The sequence below is a fragment of the Pezoporus occidentalis genome, unplaced genomic scaffold (genome assembly GCF_034315485.1).
Source record: "Pezoporus occidentalis ecotype Australia unplaced genomic scaffold, CSIRO_AGI_Poc_V1 ctg32, whole genome shotgun sequence".
Taxonomy (NCBI): Eukaryota; Metazoa; Chordata; class Aves; order Psittaciformes; family Psittacidae; genus Pezoporus; species Pezoporus occidentalis.
Window position 1 is genome coordinate 425,636 of NW_026915158.1, and position 24,263 is coordinate 449,898.

Genomic DNA, 24,263 nt, shown 5'->3' on the forward strand with positions numbered 1-24,263 from the left:
TCAATGCTGTACTGTGTAGTCAAAAGTTGCCAGCAGAGTAACATGGCAGAGCTCATGAAATGTCTGCAGCAGCTCTGGCAAGCTTTGCAAAATTCGTAATTATAGCTACAGGCTTCATCGCAAAAGGAACCAAAATATGTGATGTTTGTTTCTGTGGAAGAATGGGAGGAGACTAATGGTAAAGGAGAGGGAGTGGGAGTGCGGAAGCGGGGAGACGGGAAGGCAGGGAAACAAACCCTGCCGAGTTTTCAGGGACCCGCAGAAAAACTCGTCTAAATAGAGTAGTCGAGACCTCAAATACCGTGCGGTGCTTTGACAGTCTTCTAGTTTACTGTGTACTTAACAAAGTGCTCTTACATTTAGTAGGCTGGAATGTCCATTTGACTATAGACTCCCTGCTACTTTGCTCGTACTTTAACATTTTGGACACATGACAAAAATGTGTGTAACGCATTTTTTAAAGTGTTGATTGTGCTCGTAATTTTCAAGTCAGAATATAAAATAAACATCTCTGCCCTTTCTTCCAGCAGGCAGCACAGAGATCTGCTCTCCGCGTTCTATCTGACAGGTACATTTTGTCATTTTTATGAACTATAAATTGCTTTATGAAACGTTGAGCCCTATTTATTGTGGCATATAACTCATAATCGGATTTTGTCCCCAAAGTATCTGTGAACTGGGATGTTAAACATTTTGCATGCTTGGATTTGTCATGCATGTGTAGAGTTTATTACTGCAAAAAATCACAGTCTTGTTGTATTTCATACAGAGTATGCAGAATCCCTTGTTGTGATACCAAACGAGAGATAAGAAACTTACTGGAGAGGGCATGAATGATGCAGTAAATTCTGAGCTTTAGAGTTTGCTGAGATATATCTGAGCTCATTTTTCAGCAATAAGTACTTCATTTATTCTGAGATGTTCTCTTTTGACTTTTTCTAAATCCTTTCCCTGGGAATTACTCTTTTTTTGATGAGATTCTCTGTACGTTTTATGCACAAAAACAATCCCTTTTTTACCCCTAAGTTTTGAGGGATTGGTGTTTTGGAGGAATTTAATTCATTTTTCTTCACTTTTTCTAGAACTGCAGCAGTGCTCCAGGCAGATAAGCAGGGGACCAAATCCTTAGACAGTGTTCAGGTTTTACTCAGCTCTTTTTCAAGCAAAAATCCATTAACTTCATTGGGAAGCTTGCCCGAGTGAGGAATTCAGGATTTGGGCCATAGTAAATGTTATGGTTGGGCCCGTAGGTCTGCACAGGTATTTACCTTAAATGACTTTTATGAAAGAGGATTGATTGAAATATAAGGTAGCTTTCTAAGACGGTCCTGATTTCTTTTCCAGTTTTGGGCACGGGGTGAGGGGGTGGGGGGTGGGGTGGGGGAAGGGGGAGGAGAGACTGTACATTTTAGTGCCTGTGAAAAAGGACTAGCAGATTTACATTTATCCACAAATGAGGTACTGTGTCATGCAGGCTGACACAGAGTAAATTTCCCCATGCCTTGTTGGCAGCCCCCTCTGCTCCGTCTGGCCCCCCGCCCCCCGCCTCCCTGGGAATAAGCAGTAATTGACTCTGGAAGCCAGCTCAGGCCAGGATTTCTCCAGAGCAGAGCCTGTCACTTAGGCTGAATTATATGTTGTGCATGGATGAATAACATTTCTCTCTGCTTGGAAGCTAAGACCGCCAAAATTATCGACCTTTCTCCCCCCTTAAGTTTACAAACACTGTTTTATTTAGAATTTTCTCCCCCCCCTTAAGGAATAAAATTCCCGAGTGAAATGTATGGGAGGTGGGTGAAATCGCTGGCACGGTTGTAGGGCACACAAGTATATGCTAGGACGAAAGCAAAATGAAAGAGGTGCCAGAGTCATCATTACGCCCCTCTCCCTGGAGGTGTATGAGTTTGCCCCCCGGAGGCAAAGCAGCTTTTGCACTTGGTGGGGACAATACCGTGACCAAATGTGGGGTGTTTTTTCTCAGCATACTTCCCTGGGGCTGAATGAGGAACATTCCTTCAGAAGTGCCCCTGGAGGTAGTTAATGAGCCCCAAAGCCTGCAGTGCTCTGTCTCCCCTAGAAAAGAAAAGGGGCAGTGATGGATAGATGCTCCCTAACTCATCAGAGCTGGTGAAGGAGCTGGGTGCAGGCTGCTCCCATCCTCGGGGCTTAAATGTTGCCCATCAGACTTCAGATTCATTATTTATGACCATGTGTTCCCCTCCGTGCCCCTGAAAGCAGGCGTGGGGACTGCAGCTTTCTCACCTGCTCTGCAAACCTCCCTTTGGCTGCCAGGGCACCCTCTGGAGGGGTGTTGGGATGGCTGCGGGTGCACCCTGCAGGGTTGCCTCCTCTAACCTTGCTGCAGCGAGCAAACGGGAGGGCAGGGGTCCAAAAACCCACACTGTGATGGCAGCTTCTGTCTAGTCTTGGCTAAAGTGAGGATGCCTGTGATATTGCTGCTCATTACTTGTGTCCCGGTAGCAACTAAGAGCTCCCCAGTCACACACCAGCACTTCCCAGCACAAAGGGAGGTGTCAGCTTAAATAAAGCTCCAGTAATTTTGTCGTCTTTTTTTTTTCCCAATATTTTCCAGCAGTTTCTGTCACAATTTTTGCTTTCAGATTCTGTTAAAAAGGTAAGTTAGCTAAACTGAAGGAGGGAGAGGGGAAAAAAAAGAAAAGGTTTTAAACATGTAGCCATTGATTTCTTTAGTGTATTGCACTCAGTCTTGTTTTCAGAATGACACAGTAACCCCCAGCAGATTTATGTGCAAACACAAAGATTAGTGACCCAGAAGCTTGACTGAAACAGCTTTTTTGCTTCCAGAAGACAGGTTGCTCTGCACATGCACTGGCTATTTTGTCAGGAAAGATGCACTGGCCCCATTAGCTTTTCATTCTCTCATGAAAAACCCTCGGTGTTTGTACAGCCCAGCTTTTGGTTTTAATTTTATTGTGCTCTTCAGCAAAGTGGTCTAGATGTACAGATTGCACAGTTTCTAGGACAAAGAAGAGCAAGAACTTAACTCATATACCTTAATGGTATAGTGCTAGCATACCTTCAATTGACTCTCACAGCCGCTGCCTGAATAGCTTTCAAATGAAGAAAAATGTCTATAACTAAAATATTCAGTGTGTTCTGTTGTTATTTAGCAGTAAGCGGTGTGGTTAAGTCAGGTCTTAAACCTGCTTAATCCCACTGAGCTAAATAGATTTTACTATTGACTCCCATGGTCCCAGAACTCTGACCTTAAGGCTAAAAAAGCTATTTTTTTGCAGTCTGTTCCACTAACCCAGAAGCATTTGCTTGCTGGATACATTTGCAATGGAGAATGTCCAGCTGTAAATTACAGCTGTTTGCAATCATACCCAAACACAACACTCATTATTATTCTTTTGTTCTTTTTAGGCTGAAAAGCCCACCATGAGGGAGACCGCACAGTACTTAATCCACACATTAAATTTACTTGCAGCACATATTCATGTGCAAGATAAGATTTTCCATGAAATAAAGATTTACAGTGGTCCTAAGGCACTTTTATTCCCCTAGCTGCTTTTATTTCTCTGTGCTGTAGTGTAGGCCAAGTGGGTCTGCTGAAGAGTTTTGACCATTTAGAGGAAAGCATTGTACCACCACTGAATTTCCTCTCTCATTGTAATGGGGGAAAGATAGCTCATTCACTGCAGTGCTTGGGTGGTACTTAAGAAACAAGCTTAATTCACTATTGTGATCTAGTCTCCTTTCTGTGTACTTACGCTGGAGGATGCAGGCAGACCATGCTAAGCTCTGTCCGTATGAACCTCAGTGCAGGCATGTAGGGCAGGGGCAGAGCTGAACCTACTCAGCCCCACAGCCATGCAGCTGTGCTGGCAAGCCTGCTCATCCCAGCTGATGAGTCCTGTAAAGACTTCAATTCACTAGCTTACCCTCACCACCTGGGGAATATATACATGTCATCCAGACCTGAACTTTAAGTTCAGGCTATGATAAAGCTGTTTGATTTACCACCTTGTGCTGTCGGTAGAGAAGGCGTCTCAACACTAACATCCACTTGGCAGTTGTCCTGGGTTCAGCTGTAACAGTCATTTTTCTCTTTCTTAGTAGCTGGCGCACTGCTGTGTTTTTTACTTTAGTCTGAGAACAATGCTGATAACACTCCTGATGTTTTTAGTTGTTGATAGGTAGTGCTTGTCCCAATCAAGGACTTTTCAGTCTCTCATGCTCTGCTGTTGAGGAGGGGCCCAAGAAGCTGGAACAAAGCAGAGACAGGACACCTGACCCAAACTAGCCAAAGAGGTATTCCATACCACAGCACGTCGTGCCCAGGATGTAGAACTGGGGTCAGTTACCTGGAAGGGCTAGATCACTGCTTGGGCTGGGCTGGGTCTCAGTCAGCGGGTGGTGAGCGGTTGTATTCTCTTCCCTCGTTATTTCCCATATCATTATTCCTATTGGTGGCAGCAGCAGTGATTTGTGTTATACCTTAGTTACTGGACTGTTCTTATCTCAACCCATGGGAGTTACATTCTTTTGATTCTCCTCCACATCCCTCTAGGGGTTCAGTGAAAGAACACCTGCGTGGTTCTGAGTTACTGTCTGGGCTTAAACCACAACAGCAGTGTAGACAAGCTCTGTTTGTGATGGTTAGTGAGCTACACAGCCTGTCTGAGCTTCTGTCCACCTTCCTGTTGGGAAGAAGGGGTAGTACTTTGCATTGTCATGTAACCAAGCCTTGTCCATGCATGACTGATAACTGTTAGGACGTCAAAATACAGGCTGTGCCAGGCATGAGCTGTTTTACCCTCATGGAACTGGCCAGTTGCACTCAAGATCCTAAAGGGCAAAGGGATTTTCTCCTTGTCCACTGAAGTGGTGATAGGATTGTGGAGCTGAGTGGCAGCTCATGAGAAGCAGTGGAACCCCACATCTGTGGGGAGAGAGATGTTTGCAAGCGGAGGAGGTGCTGCACCACTCCTCATGGATGCATGCCCGTACTTAGCACTGAGCTGCAAGGAAAATTAAACAGAAAAGGTTGGCCTAGGACAATCCAGTGTCTTTCCCTGATATTGTGATAAGGCACAGGATCAATGTTTAGTCCAATGGGATCTGTAGCATGGCTTTTCTCCTTCAGACAAAGTCACATTGAGATACACCATTTGAGTTAGGAGGCCTGAGGAGGGACTGACTGTAAAGTATTAACACAACAATAAGAGGCAATTTAGACTTTTAATAGATCACTTAAAGCAGGGAAGGCAGCTGTCCAAGCAGCCTTAAAACTTTCAGTAGACAGAGCCAAAGATTTCTGGTTCTCAAGTATCTGCTTCAGCTGTGATTAAGTGAAGCCGTTAAACTTGTGATACCCTAAAGTAAGTAAATAGTACAGTGGCAGCTAGCAAAAATACTGGTGTGCTTTCTGTCACTCACACACTTATGTTTGTGTTGGACTGATCTTTTCGATAACATCGCCTTTTACACCGTGAGAGTCCTCCACATGAGAAGCTACATGGTCAGCTTATCAGCAGAGTGACTCAGCTGGCTGGCTGGCTGGAAAGGCTTCATGTGACAGGTCTGTGTAATCAGTGACAGCCGAGGGGAAGCCTTGGCTTGGCACAGCTGATCTGGGTCCCAGCAGAGAATGACGGAACTGAGATCACGGTATCCACAGGAGTCAAAAGGCTGGCTGGAGAAGAGTATACACACACGGTGTTCCCTTCCACAGACACAAACACATGGCTCTCACAGTGCTAGCGCATTGCTTAAACTTCCTGGATTATCTCTGAGAGGAAAAAGAGAATACCTCCAACAGGGGATATGGATTTATCAATTGCACCTTACATGAAATCTTTGCAGTTGGGAAATGCTGGTGTCCCACAGTTGCAGCCTTCCCACGTGGTACTGCTGCTGGAAATGGTCTAGTTTCTCAGCCCTCCTAGTTACAGAACTTGAAGGAGGAAGAGTAATGATACATATTGTATATAGGATACTATTTCCATTACTGGAGACTGTTGTGAATTAGCAAAACGAAGAGCTGTGTAGAAGACTTGGAGAGAAAAGGAATATACATCTCTGTAAAACTGGGACTTCATTTCCCTTTATTTAATTTGTGAGCAAGATCTGTAGCTCTCCTTTGTTTGCTCTTGGATGTTTTCCTGTACCTTGGCTGTTGCTACTGTTTGTTTAGAATTGTTCTGCCATAGCACTGGAGACATGATTTGGATGTGTTCAATGCAGAGTGGGGAGATGGAGCAGAGCTGTCCCTTGGAATTGTAACAATTTTGAGCCCTAGCTAGTGATACTAAATACCAAAATTCCTTTGGTGTTTAGCGAAAGTAAAAGAAAACATCATATATTTTTTCTTCAAGGAAGTGCCAGCCAAATATTTCCCACCTCACTATGGGCAACCCCATGTGTTCTCAATTGCTCCCCAAAGATATCTGTGGGGAGGTGATCAATTCTAGTTCCCAGAAACATTTGCATTTTGAAAAATATCTATCTGCTAAAAGAGAGGTCCGACTGGTAATTTCTCATGTATCTTCTTTGGCTTGCTAGGTCTTTTAAGAATCAGTGTGTGGATAATTGCAGAATTAATGTGGAGGAGAAAAGAGACAAGGTGCAGGTCTGTGGTCTTTCATATATTTGTAAGGAGAAAACAGGTCCCATTGCTGGCTGGAAGCATGAAGAATATGCAAAGTGCTATTGGGAAGAAGAGTGTATATGTGTGCAGCATATGAAGTGCCTCAGCATATGATTAACCTCACCGGGTATGTAGTAAATAGTAGATAACTGTGATCAAAAAAGTATTCATGTGATTCATCAAACTGAGCAACTGTGCATTTTGCAGTGAAGCAGGAGGTCAATCCTGAAATCTAGGGCAAGTAGAGCAATAGGAAATTGCAGGGACTAAGAAGTTAATCATACCGTTGGACTGCTTCCATCTGGTTTTGAAAGACAGAGTCAGTACAGTGCTAGTGAGGACGCTTCACGGCAACAGATCAGGAATTAATTTTTTCAGCAAATCTTCAGCTATCATTTGTGGTAACACAGGCTTATAAAAATGTAATTTAATTTCTCAAGAATAAATCACGTAGGACAAGAAGTGTGAGAGTGTTTTTTAACGTGTGTATCTGAGGGGAGGTGGGGAAAGTGCGAGTTCGGGAGAAAAAGCAAAAATCCAAGAGGAAACAAACATTAACTATATGAAACCTGGAAGGCATAAATGGCCATCCGGTTAAATTGTGCAGGTGATTGTCTTTGAAAAATCAGTTTGCAGCTGGGAAACTTCTACGTTTTTATGATCCTTGGAGGCATAATCTTGTTTAACGTGTCTGTCCATCTTCATCAGCATGGGTCAGAGGACTGACTTAAAGTATTGTTGAATTGATGCTTTGAACGCCACTCCCATATATCATGAGTACATAGCTATGGGCAGTGAATTTGTCAATGAATTCTGTTTTCCTTATCATTTATATTACTTGTGATATTTCAGTAAGACTTGAACATTCTGCTCCCTTTGGGCAATGACAGTGCCCCTAGGCAATGAACATGTTTGTTGTAAGACAGGGAATTTTAACCTGAATAGCAACTCCAGGAGCTAAAACCTGCTTTATTGGAAGAAGTTGGAGGACAGCTAGTTGATAACATCACGCTTTTCTTACTTCATCAGTGGGATAAGAGAATAGGGAGACCTATACTATGAATGATGTATTGTGCTATTTTTAGCACTATGCTTCAAAAAATAAATGTTATAAATACGTTTGTATCTATTTCCTGGCAGCCTGATGAAAGAGAGCTCAGGTTTACCCAGCACCAATAGCAGGAAACCAGGGATCCCGCAAAACACCACACTTTCATTATCACCTTATTTTAAAGAAAGCTGAAAATTCATAGCAAGCAGCAGCACCTCAGCCTGCTCCAGTTACATGGTGTTAGGTTGGGACTTTTGACCCTTATGTGTTTGTGAATCATGTTGTAGCTGTAGCTCGGGGAGTCTCCAGAGCGGGTGCAGCAACAGAAAGGAGAATTTTCAGTTCCCTTTCAATGAGGCAGTAGCCCATGCAGCAGATGGAAGGAGATCCCCCCTCCAAGCTTTAATGGCTCAGTAATCAGCCAGGCACAACAGGGTTTTCTGGCATCAGCCAGATGTGGATGACATGCTCACCCCAGTTGTTTTTGCCTGCCTTCTTGCAAAGGTGGTTTAGAAAACACAGCTGAGTTTCTGGGTTTGCTTTTGTCACTGGTAAGGCCGTCTGCCTTCTGCCCTCTATATTTCTTAATTTTAGTTTCAAGAGTGTTTTCTCCTTGCACTTGGTTTTGTTCTGACCCTGATAGCAATAAAGGTAAGGGCAGTCCTGGTTTGCTCAGGGGAGAGCAGGCATCTTCTGCAGAAGGCCAGTCTCATGAAAGAGCTGTGCTTGCACCCATGGTGGGCAACGGACTCCTCAGTACAGCATTTTAGTGAGCCCCCAGTGGGGACAGCACGCAGTCTGTTTCTTGTCTGGCCCTTTGAGGGGTGAAGAGGACACTACACAGAAGCAGAACTGTGGCCGGCTGCTTTGCAGGTACCAAAAAAAGGGTGAGTGTGTACAAAGAAAGAGGTGCCCTGCAATTTCCCCGTGGGGATTAATGCATGGCTGAATCAAGCCTGAGATGCTCCTGCAAGGAGATCACATTGTCATGATCTTAGATATTTTGCTCACCCATGCAGTCCCATCCAGATGTCTCCTTTTTTTCACAGCTGCCTCAATTTTTATGTAGGTTGCAAGAAAATTTTTATCTTTTCCACTCCTCTTGGAGAAGAGTTGGATTTATTTATTCTGCCACTGAGGAAGGGTTCACACTGTTCTAGGTTACTCCCATCTCAGTGAAAGAAAATGTGTGATCTTTGAACAGCCTGGGTTTCCTCCCAGAGTAAAAACTGGAACATTTGTGAAATCTGACAGGGCTCTTAGGGTGGAAGAGCAGCTTCCCACTTAGCTATTTCACATATGCTAGTGTGAAGGTACAGCATCAGTCCAGTAGGGTCCTATAGCCTGGTGTGATCCACCAAATCTCATACAGACACTTTACCTCGAAAAATATCACAACTGAAAGGTTTTAGGCATGTTTGGTAGTACCTCTAGAGATGTCGCTGGCTAAGGAAACCTTGGGAAGGACTCACACCCAGAACTTTCTGAGAAAAGGATCAGATTCACAAAACTATTTTTGTCTCCTCCCAGACTCCTTTGGCAATGCTGTCATCTTCCTTATAAGAAAGAACCAGTGTGTGTTGATACATGCAGGTCATCTTATGGCTACCCATGAGTTTGTTTCTAAGTCTCCTGAGGACCTGTACTTGTAACCAAATTCCTATTGAAAGGTCTGTGAAGGGGATAGTCTTCCAGAGTCCCATTACAGACCACCATCAGTCTTACTGCCAGAATCCTGGTGATCCTAGGGGTTGCAAAAGTCTCATCCCCTCCAAGGAGTTGTTTTTTTCCTTCTTCCTGTAAAGCAAACAAACAAACAAACAAACAAAAAACCAAACAAAACCTCCTTTCTTTCTGTGCAGTGCACTGAAATCTAGATACACATTTGGACAATTTCTATGCCCTGCAGGGCTTCCAAAGTAGGGACTTGAACCTGCATTCCTAATACACCCAGAAGCCAAATTAAAATTTTTGGGAGTTTTTGGTTAGCAAGGAATGTTATATCTAGCTGTAGGTCTTGAGCTGGTTAAAGAGGAATCCTTCTTCCATGCATGTGAAAACTCTTTCATGCAGACATCAGGAGGAGGAGGTATGTTTATACATTTTTCAGCCAATGCTGACAAACTGGCTTTGCATGCAAACCTTCTGGTTTACCCAAGCAGTTTGTGGCAGCAGGGAGCATTTTTTCATGGTAAATCTGAAAAGCAAATAGAAAAATGGCAAGGTTCTGGTTTAGCTTCATTGAGAGATGTTTTTCTGCATGAAATGAAACCTTAAATTGTATAATTGTTTTTAACAGTCTGAGTCCCACAGTAGTTCTCTTTGTGGGTCATCAATGGCTCTCATAGTGCACACTAGCAACAATTCTTCACTGATTTTGGTGGCATTATCCCAGTTTTCAAGTGCTGTGGATTTGACCTCAACACTTTGGAAATATTTGCAGCTTTTAAAAATCACATCACTACCTATTTCTGCTTCCAAACGTTGCACAAGTGAATTATTTTGAAGGGAAAGACTCACTATACAGACACCAGGATTCAGTTATGGCTCCACTTCAACTCAGCCTATCTCCCAGCTCCCTTGACCCCCTGGCTGACAACCTGATGAGTAGGACTGCAAGGAAGGTGCTCGGGCTCCTGAACTATTGGAGTTTTTTTGATGTCTCCAAAGTCTCCAAAATCTCAAATGGTTCATTTTCCAAAGTTGTGAGGTTTTTCGCTCAGTCAGCATTTTCAGGAGGTCTGTCTGGCGACACTTTCTCTACAACTTATCAGAACAAAAGCTTTCTGCTTTATTTTTCATTATTATCGCTTCCTTTTGGGGTTCTGGTTTCCTGAGAAAATTCAGAATTTGAGAGCTTTGTTCTAAACTGGAATGATGTGAAATTTCAAAATCCTCCCCAGAATGGGAGACCTTCCTTCTCAAGAACTCTGTTTATAGTAAGCTGCCCTTTTTGCTGTGAGAGAGGGGCGAGATCATATTATGACTGTGTGCTCTCATGTGTTTTTAACTTAGATGAAAAATTAGGTCTGGATTCAAATTAGGTGTAAAGAGTCTAAGTTCAGATATTACATTTTTATAACCTGAAAATGACATAACTTTAAAAGGCAGAAATAAATAGAAATTACTTAAATCAAATTAGGTATTTTTCCATGGGGTGTGATTTAAATGTGACACATGCTATCTTTAATATAGTCTGCAATCTTCTGGCATTTTAGCAAAATAAAGAAAATCATTTATTTTAAAGGTAGGCAGTTTATACCTAATGAAATATACTTTGAATACCAGTGTGTCTTCTGTATTAGATTGCTATAAAGATTTTAAAGGTCTTTTTCATTCCTGTCTCAGGTGCAAAACTTTTCTTCATACTGGGGGGCTTCTTCACACAGAAGAGAATAGACCTTTCTCTGTGGAAATCTAACAGCCAAATAATTCACAAGTAGTTCTTACTTATTATTCACTGGCACAATCAAGCATAACTGCTCTAAATGAACAAATGAGTTTGTCAAATAGAAGAATGGGGAAGCAGGGTTAAAGAATCCCATGATTCTGAATTACACAACAGATAAAAGTCATCCCAGAAAAGCCATAGAGGCCTGCCAAGTATATTTCTTCCTTTGCAGTCACCCCTTAAGACACTAATATGCTTTTGCAAGGATCTGCTCTGGCCCTGGCGTCACACATACCAGGGGAGGTCTGTGTTGTTTCATACCCAGGCTGCTAGTGGTGCTGGCATTGGTGAGGGGAAGCTAAAGCCTGATTCCCAACAGCTCTATGGACTTTGCTTCCCATTCCCATCTTCGTTTTCTTTCTTCCTACAGCCCATTTAGAGAGAAAAGTGGAAAACAGAAACTCTATCACAGGCATCTACCCCCACTCAGCCTCAGAGCTACATGATTTTGGCTCTCCAAGTTTTCCAGGGGAGCCTTGTCCCAGAGCCTCTGTTGGCTCTCTGGCTTCACCTCATAGAACCTTCATGTCTTGCCTGACCAATCTGCCTTTTCCCCATGCTTCAAAACCACCCTGAGCCTACTGGAGTGCCAGGAGCCGTTCCCAGGACCCCCATCTCCCACCAGCCTCCTCCAGCTGCCCCATCTCAGGGCCATGCAGCAGGAGGCAAGCCCCACTGGAAGCCGCTCTGCCATGCAGTTTCATAATCGAAGCCTGGCAGAAGCTACCCCAGCACCAACCACTGCTGAAATGTTGGTGTGGCCCCCATCGTTGGAAGGGACCAGCCACTCTTGCTGCTGTGCAGGAGAAAGAGGGGTGGCAGGGGGCCAGCACATTGTCTGGTTTAGCAGCCGCATCAGTATATGCCTTTTGCCAACAAGTGGTGGGACGTATCCCAGCTGGGCAGCAGTGGGGGGCCACCAATGCCACCCACCCAGCCAGGGCTGCCCCTCAGCTGCTGGCCTCACAGCCAGACATGGGGCATTTCTGGCTGCACCTTGAGTCTTCCCCATTCAGTTCCCAGCGGTAACCATCACTCTTCCCTGCTAATAATGCCCTCAAATACTGATTTCCTGAAGCCACTTCTTTTAAGGTCACGATGTCCCTTTTTCTACAACTTAATAAGCTTGATACCAACCATGGGGAGTGAGAGTGGGTTTGTAAATATTTGTATCTTCAGTATTATTCCTTTGATAGCAGACACTAAGACAATATTTCCCACATTAAAAGGGCTCTTGGGGAAGGTTTAGGAACTCTGGCCAGGCAGAAATAGTTGCCTGGAGGAAGAGGAAAAACCTCGGAGAATTACCAGACTCTTTTTTTAAATTTTGAGACAAATGGACTTTTCAAACTTTGCCCTGAAAAGAGATCTGGTCGTGACCTACTATAAATCTCATATGGCCATTTGAAACCTCACAGTGCTCTGGTTAAACAGCATTGCACCAGACAAAACCTCCAGGGCATGGGGACATTGCTGCGGTTTTTCCCTTTCAAGCCTGTATATTGTCCCCATAACATATTGCCAATGTTCACAGGACCAAATGAGACTGTGGCCTTTCTTTAATGTACTCAGAGCTCTTGTGCCGAAAGCCTGTGAGGTCAACAGGAAAACGTGGAATGAAATCTCAGCTGAGTGTCGGTCTTTCCCAGGCTTCCTGGCAATTTCCAACTTCTCATTCTATTGTTTTCATTTAATAAGATAGAGCTTGTCCCTCACTCAATAAAAAAAAAAATAGCTAAAAGAGCTAAGACTGTGAAAATGAGCAGTTTTGTAAAAGCCTGGCAGATTCCCACTCTGCTGAACCTAATAACAAGCACACTCATTTTTCCAGCTGGAAACTTTTCCATGTAACCCCTCTCATGCAAACACCTCCCAGGACCTGTGAGAATACAGAAAAAAAGCGTTCAGCTTCTGATGTGAAATCTGTAGCCTATGGTTTTGAAATAGGGATGTTGAAAGGTGGAGCTCTCGAAGAACCTAATTTGGGGCTCCTCCAGCTGTCAGATCATCTTCATCTTTCCTCCTCCTCCTCCTGCAGGAGGGATTCACAGCACAGCATCCACAGCACAGCACCTCTCTGTTAAAGCTGAAGAAGAAAGCAACAACTGCAAAGTCATTTAGGGGCCAAACCAGAGAACTCTTTGGGAAGACAGCAGAACCTAAACACTCCTCTGAGGTTACCACTCTCTAATTGATACAGAGATGTACTGTGACCTCTGGTTCAACTTCTCTTTTTGTGCTATTTTCTGTATTAGCATGTTTATCTGCTTGTCAGCTGCCACCAAATTTTAACCTCAGACTGCTGATATTTTCTGAGTATTGTGAAAAAATGAATGCATTTTCCTAAATAATTATAAGGGATTTAGTGCTGGTGAAAAGTGCCAGGTTGACACCTGATTATCCAGGAATTTTTCCTTTGTGTTGCAAGCATATCTGCCCCCCTCCTGGAGCCTTGCATTATTCCCATGCGTATTTTTTATGTGTGCATACAAAGGGCACTGTTAAAGCAGACGAGTGGTTTAACGTTCACTGGAGTTAGCTAATCTGAGGCAACACCACATTCTTTTCTATGAAATGCATGTTATTCTTTACTTCCATTTGTTCAAAATGTAGCATTAACCATTTATTAGGATTACAAGAGCCATGACAAATTTCTGTCATTGTCCACTCAGTATTGCTGTTCTCCTCTGCCTGTGTAAGGTCTCCCACATTGGTTAGACCAGGCAATTACTGCAGATTTTCCCTACCCAAATTATTAGGGTTGTTTTTTATGGCCAAAAGTCTGGTATCACTATGGAACAGCAGTAAATTGGGAATCTGGTTTGCATTGTTCATATGTCAGTAATTTACCACATCAGCCTTTTAAATACACTACTGCAAACTCTATGAATACCTTCTTTGGTTAAAGAGGGAATGTATGGCAAACGAATTCCCGCTGCCCCACATGGAGAAGTCACAATACCGTGTCACAACACACTCCTTGGCTGCTTTGGAGTTCAGATCTGCAGGGATAGCATGCACCAGTGTTCAGCTGCTGAACTGGGAGGGTAGCTTGAAAGGACTGGCAACTGCAAACTCCAGAACAGCATGGACCTACCAGTCAATCCTCCAATCAATCCAAGAGCTACAGGGATGAAGGAAGTGGTGGTCTGGCCAGTGTAAAAGGGGAGGGAATGTGTGTTCCCAGATCATGAAGGGAAGGTAAAATCTGGAAGGAGGAAAGATGAGTCTCTGTTGAGTCAAGAAATTCCATGCTACTTTTTACTAAGGCCGTGCATTGCCTGAAAGAATAGATTTTACAGCACTGTTTTCAGGTTGTGATAGGCTGCAGTTTGAGTGAGTCAAATCTTAGTTTGTGTGAATGTTTAGGGCATTCAAAGGCACTTTCTGCACCTGCGCTGAAAAAAATAATTACCCTCAAAAGTCTCACTTTTCTCTTTTTTTTTTGAGAAGTGACACTCAGCTCACATGGCAACTCCAATTCTAAGATTAACAACACATGTTTCCAAAGCTGAGATGTAAACAGGGTTTGCTTAGTTATGGAATAATTGCCTTAGGTTTGTCTTGCACCTGGTAAAGAACTTGCTAAAGGCAGTATTGCAACCTTGAGGGGTTTTTTAGCTTAATTGCTAACTAAGACAGCATTTTAATAGCTTTTAATCTTTACGCATCTTTTAATGGGGCAGAGTTTTTTATTTGCTTGCAGGGCCACATGGCTGGGGAGTATCTTATTTAAGTTACATACATCTTTAGTTGACATGACTCATGTTACAATTGGACTGAATGAGCCAGCCCTGTATATGAAAAATAAGCAAACAAATGTAAAACACATCACAATATTAGCAGAACCACAACAAACTAATTGATGATGGACAATACAGTCATTAAATCAAGGTCACAATCAAGATCTGAACCAGTAAATCAGAGCTTTGAGTTATCAAACAAACACATTCAATGCAGAAGGTAATCAGCTTTAAATTATAAGCTTGACATGAGATGGAACTACATCCAGTTTTCCATCAGGAAAAACTGAAGAGAAGCCAGCTCATGTTTCAACCAAGCTCCTCACAACGGTTCAAGTCAACACAAGGCAATCAAAGACTACATTCTTCAGTCCTTGCCAGTGGTGCATGGAAGACTGGTGCTGTTACGGTTCAGCCCATGGAAGTACACCCATCGCAGCAAACTCATTAGGGATGCACAGTTTAGCATTTCCTTCTCATGCAACATGATTATCAAGTATGATTAGTCTTCTGCTCTTATCCTCTCCTGGCCATCAAACTCAAATCAGAGGTCACTCTGAAAATCATATGCTGTTGCAGCTTTTAAATTATTGGTGTAATATTTATGAAAATACTCTTTGAAGAATTACGAGGTAAGAACTGTGAGTAACTTTTGGAATAATTCACCAGCAGTAAATGACAGATTTAAGAATTTGCTTCTAGGCTTGGAAACAATTAGTAAAGACTTTTTGTTTTTCATTGCCAAACACCTATGTGCTCATGCACATGAGAAATAAAGAGGGATCCTTCCCTTAAAGGAAAATAAACTGTTAGGATTTGTCCTTTCATCCCAAGGATCTTTATTTCACGTGGTTGGTGGCTGCCAGTGCAACAAAAGAACGGCTTAGGCCAACATATTGACAGAACTTGAAACTGTGACCAGAAAAGTGGCAATGCTTCTCACAGCTCCATCCTTTTCCCTGAACAGATGGAGCCTGGCTTTCTGGGTGTGGTCAGTACATCCTGGCATCTAGACTGTAGATCACTGCTGAATATACCCATGGCCTTTCAGGCAGGAACTACATACAGGTGTGACACACAAGTCTCTTCTGCAGTCCACGTCCCAGCAACTAATGACAACCTTCCCCAGTAGGGAAAGCACTTAAAACCCACATTTAGCAGGAGCCACCTCCTTGGGAATAGCTAATAACCTTGTCAGCACATAGTCTCTCGATGCCTTTTCTAATAATGGTCACTTCTTTACCCTAAGTTAGGAAGCTAATATGAATCTGTTCACATCTTGCCTTGATGACTTTTAATCTAAGACCACAGCTGACGTTTGTGCTTTTTATCAGATAAATTCCAATAATCATTAAACACAGTTTTTTTCAGGTCTCCTTCAAATCTGGGCCAGTGTATCTCACATTTCTTGTTCTTATGCCACTCCTGCTATGCTGTTTCATCGTGTAAAATTAGGGATGGCAATATGAATAATTAGTCGCTGTGTTGCTACAGCATCTGACTTAATACTTATTTCCAGTTGGCCATACTGCCTTTCTTTGTATCTAAACTCATGCTGTCTAACCCTGGAGAGCACAGAGCAAGTCTGCAAAGTTTTAGTCCATGAGATCATCCCAGTAATTTGTTACTGCAGGCACTGTCTGTCTAAATTTATTTCCCCATGTTAAATAATTGCGATATTGTTTCTTTAAAACCCTTGACAACAAAAATCAAAACAACCATAAATAATCCACAGACATATGGAAGTGTTTTGGGAAAGAAAGTAAATTGCTCAGACTCCTTAAAAATGGAAATCTACCAAGTAAACCCCAGCAGTCTCTTTGACAGTCTGCTCTAAGACTTTTCACTCGCTTTGATGTTGTTTGTAATTTATGCTCCTCAGAGGCTCATAGATGAAGGAAATCATCTATTTTAATAATGTGAAACCTTCTTCTGGCCACCCGAGATGGGAATTCCTGCTCTGTTTCCTGTGCCTCTCTGAAAGGGCCAAAGCAGGAAGGAGGGCTGAAAAATTGCGTGGCTGTTAGTGGTCAGAGCCGTGGCATCACCTACCATTCCAAAACGTCTGCCCAAACATTACTTATCTCTCACTGATAAGGCTACGAGTTTAGGAAAGCTGTCTTCCTAAGCTCACTCTCCACAGTAGTGTTATTTCGCTATGTTAGTAATTCATAAGGACAGGTTATATGGTGACAATTATAGTACAAAAGCAATTACTGAAATAGTCCCTTTAATTCAAAATTATTTTAATTACTAGTGATACCTGTCTTTTTTTTTTTTTCCTCTCATTTCTGTGCTAAGTCTCTTTGTGATTCAAAAATTGCCACCAGGCTATCACCTTTGGTAATTGCCATTCCCTGAGCTGAGTGAACAAAGGAAAAATTAAACTGGAGTGTGTCAGGCAGGCAGAATAGGAAATATATGATCCTGCAGGAAAGCTACTCTCTTCCTAATTACCCTGCAATTGCCAGGTTCAAAATGTAATTTATGAGCAGCATAGATAGAATGGCCACATTAGTCCATTATTTCATGATAATCTTTTCTACTCTTGATTTCAGAAAGGAAGGATTTTTCAGCTCTCGGTGCACTGGCGCTGTCAGCAGTTCCTCTAGGCAGTGATGCTATACAACTGCACTTGAAAGATACTCCCCAAAAAATGTCGAGCAGTCACCTAACAGCAAGGTATCATAGAAGGAGGGAGGTACTGTAAGGTACACTTAAATAAATAAAGCATGACCTGGTGGGCTGCCTCAGACACTGTTGACCACATTTGGAAACAGATCCGGAAATGCTTGAATGAGAAAGAAGTTTTCCAGCCTGCTGCTGCACCTTCCACCTGCTGTGAAATACACCAAATGCAGCAAGTGAACCTCACAACACCCCCAGAGTCCATTTTACACTGAGATTGGAGCAGCCTATAAAAGGATGGAGCAGTGGGTAAAGCTGCCAACATGTGTTATGCAGCTGGCATGTGGTTTCAGCCGTAGAGTTGGTGTCCAAGGCCAAGTTTATACTTCAGTCAGGTTGGGGCAATGACTTATGTAGCCATCGGAGTGAGTTTTAAACGCAGAGCTAGGGGACACTCGTGGCCAAACAGAGCTCAGGAACAGTTCAGTGCTCACACAGTTACTCTTGGGTGGGTTTCAGTGGGATCCAGTACTTCAGATGCGTCTCACCAGCGTTGAGCAGAGAGGAACGATCACCTCCCTCCACCTGGTGGCAGCACTCCTCTTACTGCAGCCTAGGGTGCTGTTGGCTGCCTTTGCCGCGACGAAGCATTGCTAGCTCATGGTGAGCTTGGTGCCTGTTCATCAGGACCCTCAGGGCTTTGTCTGCCAAGATGCTTTCCAGACAGTTGACCCCATTGGCTGGTGCATGGTGTCTCACCCAAGTGTTACAAGCCCAGGCCACAGAAGTCCAAAAATTCTGTCTAGTGGTGCACAGAGGCACCTTGCTGGGCAGATCTGCATCATTCACCTACTTCACATGTTTCAGTCACCAGCGCCACAGACCACAGAAAAGCTGGCTCTGCAAGCTTCCTCTCCTTCCCACCTCCTACGATTCTCCTCCACCCTCTTTTTTTGCCTGCCTTATGTCCCAGTTCTTCATTCAGTTTTTTTCACCATTGAAATCTTTCCAGTTAAACTAAAGGAAACGAATGCTTACATTTTGCATTTTGTGGTCAACATCCCTATAAAGCTAACTTTGTCAAGAAAGTTTATACTTTTTATCAGCAAATAAAACCAGAATCAATTTTAGTTGTTTGCAAACCCAGGAGGGTAGCAATGCTTTGTTTCACATTTGGGCTGGTTTTGAAGTATTTCGTCACAACTGTGAGATGACAAAGTTAAGATGGGATTCAGGTACCTTAACACAGGCATCTAAAGTCACCTGAGAAGCCCTAAGATTCACAAGACATCTTTAGGCCCCTGAGAGGTTTGTATGCCAAATGCAGCTAAGTACTGCTGAGATGGAGCACAGGCAATGTATGGTGGCATAGAGGTAAGTAAATGTTACCTCTATCCATTAAAAAAAAAGGCAAGGCAATGCAAAGGGAAAAGAGAAGGATAAGGGGGAAAGGCAAAGGCACAGGGGAAAGCCAAAAAGTGAAAGACGAAATGCCAAGTGCAAAGGCAAGGGGGAAAATTATCTTGCTTGATTCTGCATACGATGTGCAAACCTTGGAGTAGACTGAAAATTCAGCGCCTCTGAGGTCTACACAAAGCCCATAAATATCTTTCCATGGTGGAATCTACATCCATAAGAAAATGCTTGTCCCGTCCCTGAGAAAGCATTTGATTATATTGCTTGGGAGTTTCACTCCTAAGTATTCTCTTTCAGTTCCCTGCACAGAATGCGAACAGAATGCTCCTAGGAACGGGACATGCCTGCCCTGATTCATTCTTCTGTGGTTTTGTTTTTACATTGCCCCTGAGGAACTGGCTATTTTTAATGACTTTTATGATTAATAAAACTGTCTGAAGGCCTGCTGGGGTCTCCAAGCCAGTCATCAACAAAGTCATCTAGCTCTTTCCTCTAGTGTCTAAGCTAATGGCAAAAACCAAACACTTGATCTTTCTCCCCAAGCTGAGGCTTGTCTAGCAGCCTTTCAGGGTCATGTCAGGATGGTAAAAAAAGTCCCAAAGAGTTACTTCCTTGCTACAGTGACTATGGAAAATCATATTCTCCTGGAAATCTGCTGTCTCATCTTCTCTGCAAAGCTCTTGTGCAGAATCTTCTGCTTTTCCTCAGCTGTTTTCCAGCTGCAGGCAGGTGACCTGATACACTTTTAAAGAAATACTGAATGTGCACCCTCACAGCTGGGCACTGAACTCCTAGCAGCAGCACGTTTTCTCCTACACCTTTAACAGCCTCCCTGCTGAATCATACTGCTAAACATACATTCATGGTCTGAAGAGGTCCACCACTTCATGCAGCACATCATCCTGGACCGTACAGGACCTTTTGAGAGGGGTTTTTGAGCTACTACTGTACAACCAGAGCATCAGAAAGGCACTATTAGCCTGGGGGCAAAGAGAAGAAGCCAGCACAGCTCATTGTAGCACTGGGAGGGAGAAGCACCACCAGTGACCAATATTTCTCCCGGCTCCCATGCTCTCTCCCTATTACCATGTGTGCATTTCTTTTCCGCCTCCCTGGGAGAGGCAGAAAGAACAGAAGATACATTGTAGAACAGGCAAAGGCACCTAGACATGCTTTATTGATACTGTAAATTCGTAAGAAACCTGAAAAGGTGCATGGCAGTTAATGAACAGCAAAACATATGAGATATGGATTGAAAGGTATATTGGAAGATATAAGTTTAACTACATCAGGACACAGCATGGTGCAAAACCATTTTTTTTTAATTAAAATTTCGTACAGTTCTAGTGCTTTTCCTACTAGTTGGTAGCACATTTTGCAGAAATAAAGGATTGATAACATCCTGCAGGAGGGTGCAGCTGGGGAGCCACTGAGTCCAGACATATTGGTACCCATTCTAGATTAATAAAGCAAATAAAATTATATTTACTTCATAATTTATTTCTGCCTCCCCTCATCATCTATGTGTGCAGGAACAAACCAAGTTTGCTTTCCATGGATAGCATCTAACAAAAGGATGCAATTCATATTTGATTTTTCTTTTGAATTGTAAAGGGCAATTTATATAACTCTTTCTTACCATATATTTATATATTTGAGCTTATCATATTTATTCATTGTTTTTCACAGGCCACATTATATCTGAGGAAGGCACTGTAGGTTACTAGTACGGGCTGCTCTCTGTCTTAAAATCCTTCATCAAGTATCTGCACACTGTGTTGCTGGGTTACAATGGGTCAAATCCTGATACCCTTACTAGACAGACCATTCCTGCTCTTCAGGAGCACTTCTGGGTACTCCAATACAAGCTGTAAAGTATGCTACTAAGCCAGAATAAGGGGTCAAGAATCTGAGCCTAGTCAGAATGGGAGTAATTTTTGTCCCAGTGGCTCAGACCCCTGAGAAGATAGCACCACAGAAGATTGCACACAGGCAAATATTCAACAGCTAAAAATTGGGTTTAAACATCCTTTGTTTTGAACTAGAATGTCAATAATAGATAAACAGCATGTCCTAGGCAACTTTTCCTAAAAATATATTAAAATAGTCTGGGATGTTGCTGGAAACCAGGCTATACTTATATCAGAATGGAGAACATAAGAACCTTTTACAGGTCTTCAAGTAATCTCAAACTAATTAGCTTTTAACATCCTCTGCTAGAATTCCGGGCTTTATTAGCTGTTCTGCTTGCCATTCCTGAGACTGTCTAATGTCTTCTGTAGAACAACTATGCATTTTTTCCAAGCATTTGTCATTTCTTGAAACATATAAAAGAGAGCACTTGGATTCAACTAACAGACCATCTAAATGCTGCTCTGCATAGCGAATGATATATGCTGACAAGGAGTAGAAGTCAAATTTTCTTTATATTGTACTTTATGGCAAGCAAACCTACTTAAAACAAGCTCCTTCTCAAGGCAGCATATTGATTAGAGCTGACAGGCCAAAAAGACCTTTGGGAGACAACAGAATATGACTTGAGTCAAAGAGTAACACTAAAGCTGGCAGCAGCAACATTAAGAGTCAGTAAAACCTGAGAGAGTTTGTCTCACACTGAAATTTATTGCACCCATTTGGACAGCCATTATGGTAGTTAGTAATTTTATCTGCACAAGTTCATCTGTATTTGGACTCTCAGAGCTTAGCGAAAGGTCTTGCAAGGCGGAACCATAGTCAAGGCCCTGCTGACTGAGGCAAAAGACTGCCCTGCTGAAGTGAGGCACAAATGTGTCTGAAAATTACCAAAGCCTGTCCATTTATATGGCCAGCCACAACATGAGTTATATTAACAGTAACTCTGAAATAAGATGATGGTAAGCCAGTGCAGACAGGGATTTTCCTACTCTGCACTGCAGTGATTGCCTTCTGTGGCTTGATGAAGCTGTCACTCACAAGCAAAAATTGCTGTTTTCTTGGATAGAGGTACATCTATACTTCATGTTCTAGGAAATAAATGAGACAAGAAAAGCAATACCTAGGCTAATTTCCAGAAAAGTGATACCAAATTCTCCTGATGAGACCTTTTGAAGATAGTGGATTAATGCTACTCTACAGAAAATTTTGCATTGCTCCTTTGCCTTACCTAGTTTCTGAAACTACCATGAATAATTTTCCGTATCTTCAGTGATGGCTTGTTCCAGTGCTTAACTACCTTTATGTTTGCAGCATCTCTTCCAGTGAATTGAAGCCTATCCCACCAAAGACTAAGCCACTGGAAGCACCTTCAAATAGATCAGTGAAGAATCTGTTCCCAAGACAGGTGGTACTGATATCTGTTGAATCTGTCAGGGAATTAGCTTTTAATAGTCCTCTAATGAGAAAGTGAAGTAATGAGTTGGGAATGGATATAGGTCTTCATATTGCATACCACCCCCAAGCAGAGAGAGTTCACTGAACCTAAAAGGTAAATTATGAAAAGGAATCTGTATTAAACCTTCCTTGCTTCCCATACAGCTCACAATGCATATGTGGGTTCATATGAAGGAAAAAAAAACAAAAAAGCCATTTCCCTTGGTGTCAGGAGGACATCAAATACAGTGTTGTCTGATTGAATCTTCCCAACAACTTCACCTACTTACAAGTTATTTCTGTCCCCCCAACTCCTCCCAAAAAAAAAGTCTCTGTAGAAATGGTTTCCTGATTCCACACTGGAGGCAGCAGGGTGGCTCTTCACAGACCATTCACAAAGCTGTTAATCAGTCTCCAGGCTGTTGGTCCAAGGGCATGTTCCAAGGACGGTATAAGACACATCCGCTGTGCCTGTTACTTTTTCCTTTTAAGTCACTGTACTTCAAGCCATTAAGAAACCAATTATACTACCAAGATAAGAAGACTCTATAACTCCTCTTCTACTAAAGAGTTAACTTTCCTGGACCAAAGAATCTCTCTGCTCCTATTCATCTGATGCAAGGTCAACGACAAACACACTGAGGAAGTCAGAGTTGCTTTATTTTTCTTGTGAGCAGGTCAAATAAAACACTGCTGATGCTCCATTTATCTGGAGCGACAAGCAAACACTTGGCAGCAGCGGAAAGCATACACTGGAATCTGGCACCACACTCCTAGCACAGCTGTCAGCCTGCTAACTAATCACTTCATCCCCACACTAATGCTGCTCCAGGTCTATTGGACACTTTCATCTCAGATACCCCAGCACACAGTCCTCCTGATGGAGCTATTTATACAGAGATGTCACTATTTATTGTTATGTAGCATTTTATTTTTGGAGGGGTTTTCTAGCCAAGGGGTTTGGAGGGGGTTTTTTCAGTGCTTCTCTCTTTCCTACCATATTTCTTTCAGGTGGGAGCTGTGATTCTGCTGCTTCCAGTACCAACCAGGCCTTAGGGCCTCTTGCCAGAGTGAATTTTCTTGAGGGTTTTGCGTGCATGCGTGCGTGCGTGTGAGCTTCATAGCTTGTTTTTCTAAAAAGCCTTTCCTAACAAATTGTTTTAATTTGTTGACTATTCTGGCAATTAAGCTGCAATTACACAAGGCACACCTGACTCTCTGAAGAGACCTGATTTACCTTAGGTTGGCATTATCAGATGATACTTGTAGTCTTGTCAGCACAAACAATCTAAGCAACTCCCAAGGAGAGTGTTAAAATATAGGTGGAGCCTATGAACTGTGTTCTTGGCAGCTGAGCTTTATTAGTTGTGCTGTGGAAAGGTGGTGCGGCTAAGGTAATGCAGTGCTTTCACAGAAGCATTATATATTGTGACAAGCTGAACAACCTCCAGGACTCTCACTCATCATGACTCCTATTTCATACCTCATCCATTACAGGAATGAGGTATGAAAACACATCTCTGTTTCCTAAAGACATTAACAGACTCCTGGGAAATTGTTTACCTGGAGAAAGGGAAGGGCCCAGCCTCATTGTTTGCGTTCAGGCCTGAACAGACAACCATGGCAGGGCTAGCAGCCTTTTTTGTTAGTGAGTGATAGGTTCTGGCAATCAGTAACTGCAAAGGACTGAGACAGTTAATTGGTTTCACGCTCTTGGTTAGCAAAGGTACAAAACCATAAATTTGAGTTACTTCCGTACTGTGTTCAGAACAAGGATATCCAAGTGCCTTTTGAAGAACAACAAAGGACATCTCCTAACACACTGAAGGTAGGCGAGTTCAGTCATCCCCATGTATGACTAGGATAGCGACCAGAGCCGTGAAAGGGTCAACTGGTTTGGTAATTCAGTCTCAACATGGCAGACCTGAAAATACAGCAGAGGCTCCTTATACTCCCATTTGTATGTTAAGTACAAAACCAACCTTCATATTT

At 42.8% G+C, this 24,263-nt stretch overlaps 1 protein-coding gene across 4 annotated transcripts in view; it reads left to right on the forward strand.

Moving 5' to 3' along the window:
* AFF3 (ALF transcription elongation factor 3) overlaps positions 1-24,263 on the forward strand; it is a 321,011-nt gene that overhangs the window by 243,524 nt on the left and 53,224 nt on the right. For 3 of the 4 annotated variants that reach the window (XM_062628534.1, XM_062628536.1, XM_062628538.1), the window contains one exon: positions 528-568. In XM_062628534.1, the coding sequence (XP_062484518.1) occupies positions 528-568 (41 nt within the window). The remainder of the gene's footprint in view (positions 1-527; positions 569-24,263) is intronic. The other variant, XM_062628535.1, reaches the window with a different exon arrangement.